Raw genomic sequence first — 7,441 nt, forward strand, 5'->3', positions numbered from 1 at the left:
ACAACGGTACGAAGTAAGGCAAGAATCAACTACCTCCTAACTTACAACCCTAATACTCGACCTCCACATCTTCCTATCAAGTGTCATGCCCTCAGAAATCTGGAGTCTCTCCATGTCCTGCCTGATCACCTCTCCCCAATATTTCTTCGGCCTGCCTCTACCTTTTCTCATGCCCTTCAAAAGCAGCCGCTCGCACCTCCTTAGCGGGGCATCTGGGCTCCTCCTCTATACATGCTGAAACCATCTGAGCCTCGTTTCCCGGATCTTTTCATCAATGGGAGCGACGCGCACCTTCTCCCGAATATCATCATTCCTAATCTTATCCATCCTAGTGTGTCCGCACATCCACCTCAACATCCTCATTTTTGCTACTTTCATCTTCTGGATATGTGAGTTCTTAACATGCCAACACTCAGCCCCGTACATCATGGCTGGTCTAACCACCGCTTTATAGAACTTACCTTTGAGTATCGGTGGCACTCTCTTGTCACACAAGACTCTAGATGCTAACCTCCACTTCATCCATCCTACCACAATACGGTGTGTGACATCCTCGTCGATCTCCCATACACCCTGGATAACGGACCCAAGGTACTTGAAGCTTCCTTTACTTGGAATGACTTGTGAGCCAAGCCTCACATTCACGCCCACTTCCCCCGGCTCAGTGCTAAACTTACACTCCAGGTATTCCGTCTTCGCCCTGCTTAGCTTGAAACTTTTAGACTTAAGATCCTGTCTCCAAACCTCCAGCCTCTCGTTAACACCGTCTCGTGACTCATCAATCAGCACTATGTCATCGGTGAATAGCATGCACCATGGAACCTCCCGTGAATATGGTGTGTTAACTCGTCCATCACCAGGGCGAATAAGAACGGACTGAGTGCAAAGCCTTGCTGTAACCCCATAACAATCGGAAAATGTTCAGTGTCGCCTCCTACTGTTCTTGCCCGAGTCTTAGCCCCATCATAAATGTCCTTAATCGCCATAATTTAGGGAACCGACACACCTTTTGCCTCCAAGCATCTCAGAGAACTTCTCTACGAACCTTGCCACACACTTTCTCTAGGTCAATAAACATCATGTGCATGTCCTTCTTCCTATCTCTGTACCGTTCCACCAACCGCCTAACAAGGTGTATAGCTTCTGTAGCAGAACGACCCGGTATGAACCCAAACTGGTTGTCGGATACCGACACCGACATCCTCACCCTCGCTTCAACCACCCGCTCTCACACTTTCATGGTATGACTCAGTAATTCGATACCACTATAATTGTTACAACTCTGGATATCACCTTTGTTCTTATACAATGGAACCACCGTACTCCACCTCCATTCATCCGGCATCCTCTTCGCCTTAAAAATAATATTGGACAACCCAGTCAACCACTCCAAACCCGCTCTCGCCACACACTCCAAATAACATTGACTCAAGAGATTATTTTCATAATTAGAGCCCCTAACCTACTAATCACACGACGATAATTCTTCCATGGTGCCAACCATACTCTTTTTTTTTTTTAAATGATAGGAAAAGTAAAATAATACTCTCTCCGTTTCAATTTATGCGAACATATTTTCTTTTTAGTCCGTGTCAAAAGAATGATCCCTTTCCTTATTTGGAAACAATTTACTTTTATATAATGATTTTTAGTCATACAAAATATATGTATCTCATTTTACACCACAAATTCAAAAGACTTCTCTCTTTTTTTAAACGTCATGCCCAGTCAAATGGGTTCACATAAATTTAAAGGGAGGGAGTATAACTTATTAAATGATAATAATGGCAAACAATGAAACAATAAGAGGGGACGTAGCAGTAGAGGACACTGGGAGGGAGTATAACTAGATGAATGGCGTGTTGGAAGAGGAAATAGGTAATTTAGGAGTTTGATTGACGGTACGATAGAATCCACCATATGTTTCTCCACCATGCATTCCCTTTCCCTATCTTTTTTTCATGTGAATTTGATGGGTTAGGGAATGTCAAGTACACCACACAAGGAGGAACGCAAATACGCCATGTAGTAAATAAGATTAGATTTCTCCTCCACTTATATTTTTCACAATCCAAGTCTCTATGTCCTGGCAAATGAATATGTTATATATGCTTATCATTTGAATTTTTAAAATATTATTAATGCAATTTAATCGATTATAGTAAGTTATCGATCTCAAGTTTAATATGAAGAGTTATATATTGTTATACGTCAACTTGAAACCATAGTGTAAAAATATTTAACGCTATCATTACCTAGAACATTAACTATTTTCCCCCGTTTCTATTTCCTAGTTGCTGAACTTTTAAATTATTCAAATCAGGTAAGTAAATGTCTGACTAAAACGTTAGGATAAACATGTACGTAAATCAAACTTATGACTTGTTCTTATCCTTTAATTCCAGAAGAGCTCCGTAAACGCAAATTTAAATATTGACAAGACATATTTTCAAGCAGTTTAGAAACGATGTAACTCCATTCATATTTTTCTTTCCCAATTTCAACCGAATTATCATGGCATTCATACATTCTCATATTACTGAGTCATGCTCGTGTTACTTTGTAAAAGGTAATTAGAGATTAAACCATTAAATGTTCGTTATAATTCTGATAGTTTATTCCAAAGAAAGTGACGCATTAAATAATGAGTCTCAGTTTTAGAATAGACACTATTCAATCATTTATAATGTAATTATAAATAAATATTTATAATAAAATATTAATAATTAATAACCTAATAAATTGAGAACTAACCTATTATTACAAATAGAGATGGATCCAGGAGTTAATCTTGAATACCCTGAACCTAGGGTGTTCATGAAAAATTGAGCCAAACTGCAAATCATATCAAATTGAAAACCGAATCAAATCGATACAAAAAACGATAATATTTTGGTTTGATTAATTTTAAAATCGGCTAAATTTGATTTAGTTTTGGTTTTAAGCAAAAATAACCAAAAAAAATCGAATCAAACTAACTATAGAATTTCTTATTTAAAACTTTATTACACACACATAGAGAGAATATAGTCGGCAGAATATGTGCTTGGTAAACGTCTCATATGTAAGAAAAAAATTAATAAAAATTTGAAATAACCGTAAAACTGACTAAAATCGATATAGTTAATTGAACTATAAAAAATCGAGTTAATTAGTTTGGTTTGATTCTAATATTTAAAAAAATATCTTAATTGGTTTGATTTCTTTTTAGAAAAAAATCAATATATCTAAATCTAACCATAAACACTTCCCTAAAGCCCTAAAGAGAGACTGCACCCATGAAAAGAGACTGCACCCAGTTCTGATTATATGTTATAATTCGATAGTATAAGCTTCTGATATTTTTTTTAAAAAGGTAAATGCTATAATGGAAAAGAAATTACGTTGCAATAGTTGAATAAAAAAACAAAAGTTGAAACAAATTAAATGAATGAGAGAACAGGTAAACGCTGGGGCAGTGTGAATTGAATGGGGATTGGGAAGTAGATTGGCAGAGACATCATGAAAACGCCAGGCTGACGTCAGAAGAAAATGTTCCAGTGGACCCCATTTTCTCCTCATTTGACTTGCTAATTTCAACCAACGAATCCCCCATTCTTCGTACTATAAATTGGTACATTTTGTTCTCAACTACAAATTACAAATAACAGACAAGTTTCAAAGTGTTGGAAACTTTGCACAAAACAGACATAATAATATCAGTAGAAATGGCGCCGCGTTCTGTTGTCAGGAAATTTCTCGCACGGCCTCAACATGAAGGACTTGGTGCTGTTGTTAGAAGAAGCATTGGGAGGTACTTTATTTTATTTTTCTCTTCTACAAACATTCAGGGCCCGAAAGATTGTTTCGCCGGATAATTACACTTCCATATAAAGTCAATTTTTCTTTATATATATAATGATGAAGTTCCTTTGTGAAATCCTGTCTCTGCCAACAATGCACATTTTCTATAGTTGCTACTTTTAAAAGTTTTTTTGAGCTTACCATGACGATTAATTTCTCTTTTATTAAATCCTTTCTCAGGTTTGAGTTGAGGTACTTTGACCCTTTCCTAGTTCTGGATGAATTCTCAGGTAACTATTTTTTTCTTTGGTTTGGATACTTAGCTCCTGTTTAGTCATAGATTTTGGCTACTTTTTCTCAAAATGTTTTTGAAAACATTGTTTCATCATGAAATATGATCAATTTTTTTAAAATATTTCTAGTTCCTCACTCACAAAACTTCAACTTTTGTTCAAATATAATTTCAATTCTTTTTTCAAAGTTTAACCAAATCTATGTTCAAATGCTAGCTTATATTGCATTGGATGGAATTTTTCCCCTAACGTTACCTTAAAATATGTGAAAATTGCAGTTTCTGCTCCTGCTGGATTTCCTGATCATCCACATAGAGGTCACATTCTAATGATTCTTTTTCGGTATTTTGTGCTTTTTTTCGGTCAAAGTCGATCCATTCTGATCAGTTTTATGCTAATTTAGCAATTTCTTCATCATTAATGTGCTCTTATTCTGAATTTTACAGGCTTTGAAACGGTCACCTACATGTTGCAGGTATATAATAGTCACTCTGTTTCTCCCTTTATTCAAAAACCCAATACAGACGTAATCTTAGATATTCCATTTGTAGTTGTATTCATATATTGTTTGTGTGGATTGTCAAAGGCTAAACTAATGATAATTACTATATTAATTTGATGGCAGTAGTTGAGCAGATGTGATTGTCTAACTTCTATGAAAGCAACATATGCTACTACTTGTTTACGATAATTAAAAAAACAAAATATCTGGTTTAGTGCTAGCTGCTAATGCATGTTGATCGTACAAAATAAGTATATTCATTGAAGGTAAATATCAAGACTAAATAGCTGGAAGTTTCATGCCGTATATATTACTCAACTCGTTTTATTTTACAAGACACTCTTGCTTTTTTTAATATGTTCTAAAAGGAATGACAGTTTTGTGTATCATCATAACTCTTTAATTTTAAACTTTAAAATTTATATTTAGTGACATGCTTTTATAGCAATTGAAGTATTATGACATTTTATAAACAAGTTTTGAGCGTACTTTTAGTATGTGCCAGAATATTTTTTTTCTTCCGTTTTTAGACAAACACCGCGCAATATAGAAGGAAATGCAAGGACTATTTGTTTACTATACTATATTTGAAATGGCACAAATAAAAAAGGTGATGCATTTAGTAGTGCAAGTATTTCTTGAAATTCATTCAAATTCTATGGGGGTCATCATCAACTTTTGTGGTGGAGCAATGGCGCAAAAAGTATACGATGATGGCTGATAGTCATGCTTCTTCTAGAAGATTTTATGCTAATAATTAATATAGAAAATTGGTTACTTAAATCTTAATAGGATCTACACAAGTTTAGTACTATGTTAGTTAATCATAATATAGTTGAAAAGCAATTAATTAATGTTCTGTTGTTGTTGAGAGCAGGGAGCTGTGACGCATGAAGATTTTGAAGGACATAAAGGTACCATTGAAGCTGGTGATTTACAGTGGATGACTGCTGGAAGAGGAATTCTTCATTCTGAAATGCCTGCTGCTGAGGGTACTCAAAAGGGTTTACAGTTGTGGATTAATCTCTCCTCCAAAAATAAAATGTAAGCAAATCCTTCTATTTAATTGTTAAAATAGTTAAACTTCTGTACACTAATGATATTAAAGAATTTTTACACTATCAAATTAGATAACTGCAATCGTTAAGATTACATGCTACAACAATTTTTAGTATGTGTACATTAATGTCCATTGTCCAAGGGCACCTTGCTATGAGTGCAAGTGGGATGATTAGAAAAACAAAAAAAGTAGCTTCTCTTTGTAAACACTTTCTTGAAAAACACTTTTGAGAAAAACACTTTTTTTAATTGATGCTTAGAAGTGGTTTTCAAATTAATTAGCCATACAAGCTGTTCTCACCAAAAATACTTTTGAGAAAAAATAAGATATTTTAAAAGCTTGCCCACAAGCTAGAATATAAAGAAATTCACATTGTAAATATTTTGATTACCCATTTTTAATAACAGGATACAGCCAAGGTATCAAGAGATATCAAGCGAGAACATAGCAGAAGCAACAAAAGATGGGATAAAGGTGAGAATTATAGCAGGGGAGGCACTAGGAAAAATATCACCCATATACACAAGGACTCCAACAATGTATTTGGATTTCACTCTAAAGCCAGGAGCGCATTTGCAGCAACCAATTCCTAAATCATACAATTCATTTGTGTATGTATTAGAAGGAGAGGGCATTTTTGACTCAAGAACATCACCCACATCAGCACATCATTTACTTCTTCTAAGTGCCTCTGGTGATGGACTTGAGGCATGCAACAAATCCACAAAGCCACTAAGGTTTATATTAGTGGGTGGTGAACCATTAGGTGAACCAGTAGCACAATTGGGGCCTTTTGTCATGAATACTCAACAAGAAATTGACCAAACTGTTGAAGATTTTGAGAATTATGCCAATGGTTTTGAAAAAGCCAAGCATTGGAGATCTGAAGCCAGAATTGGGCTTGACTATTAGTGCTGCAAGTAGTTATATGTAGCGGCGGAGTCAGGATTTTCACCAAAGGGGTTCGACATTTATTATATAAACATAAACAAATTTAATCTTGTATATAGCGAAGGAGGTTTAAATGAATCCCTTCCGCTCCTCTAGCTCCGCCCTGCTGACATCAATCGTTATTGATTCTTTTGTTATTCTTCCTATTTTGTTGTGTAGCTTTCGTAGTCCATTTGTTTTGACATAAGAGGGAACATCTGTTCTCCATATCACCAAAGCACCCCATTTTCATAGGAAATGATAAGGGCTCATTTTGGCATGTTCCCCACTGTACAATGGATTCATCATGTTGTTCTCTTTTTTATCTTTAAAAATGATGGAGCATTAAGTTAATTAATTATTCTTAAATGCTGAAGAACTCAACTGAATTCTTGGGGTCATGAATAAGAAAAAAGAATGGCCGTTTCTGTTCTTTATTTGTTTTGATAAATGTGAACTTTACAAGCGTGTCACTTCTATTATTCAAATATAAGATTAATAAAAGACATATCATTATTGTTAAGCTGCAATATAAAAGAGCGTTCACAATGATTTACCTATCCCTGTTGGTGCTATCTAACATTAAGCATTTGATTGTCAAACGACGATCCTTCCTTAATAATGGTCTCGTATTTGTGTTCTGAGAATGAAATTGCTAATGAAGCATTTAACCCGTAAATACTAGTTTAGAAAATTTACGGTTTTCTCCTTGTTCTAAATTGTTGTGCTTATGCTTGTCTAAGCCGAAAGTCTATCTGAAATATTTTCTCTACCTGCACAAGTTATGAGTAAGGTCTGCATACACACTACCCTCCTCGGACTTCACTTATGGAATTACACTGAGTATGTCTTTGTTGTTGGTCTCCTTAGCGC

The 7,441-nt window shown here is 35.2% G+C and overlaps 1 protein-coding gene across 1 annotated transcript; it reads left to right on the plus strand.

Moving 5' to 3' along the window:
• The first annotated feature begins 3,632 nt into the window (after positions 1 to 3,632).
• On the plus strand, positions 3,633 to 6,733 carry LOC107803612 (pirin-like protein At1g50590). Its single transcript, XM_016627362.2, has 6 exons — positions 3,633 to 3,793; positions 4,024 to 4,073; positions 4,355 to 4,393; positions 4,523 to 4,551; positions 5,456 to 5,622; positions 6,046 to 6,733. Exons 1-6 carry the CDS (start codon positions 3,708 to 3,710, stop codon positions 6,548 to 6,550), a joined length of 876 nt encoding a protein of 291 aa, XP_016482848.1. The 5' UTR covers positions 3,633 to 3,707; the 3' UTR covers positions 6,551 to 6,733.
• Positions 6,734 to 7,441: the final 708 nt, after the last annotated feature.

Source organism: Nicotiana tabacum, chromosome 8 (genome assembly GCF_000715075.1).
Source record: "Nicotiana tabacum cultivar K326 chromosome 8, ASM71507v2, whole genome shotgun sequence".
NCBI classification, from domain to species: domain Eukaryota; kingdom Viridiplantae; phylum Streptophyta; class Magnoliopsida; order Solanales; family Solanaceae; genus Nicotiana; species Nicotiana tabacum.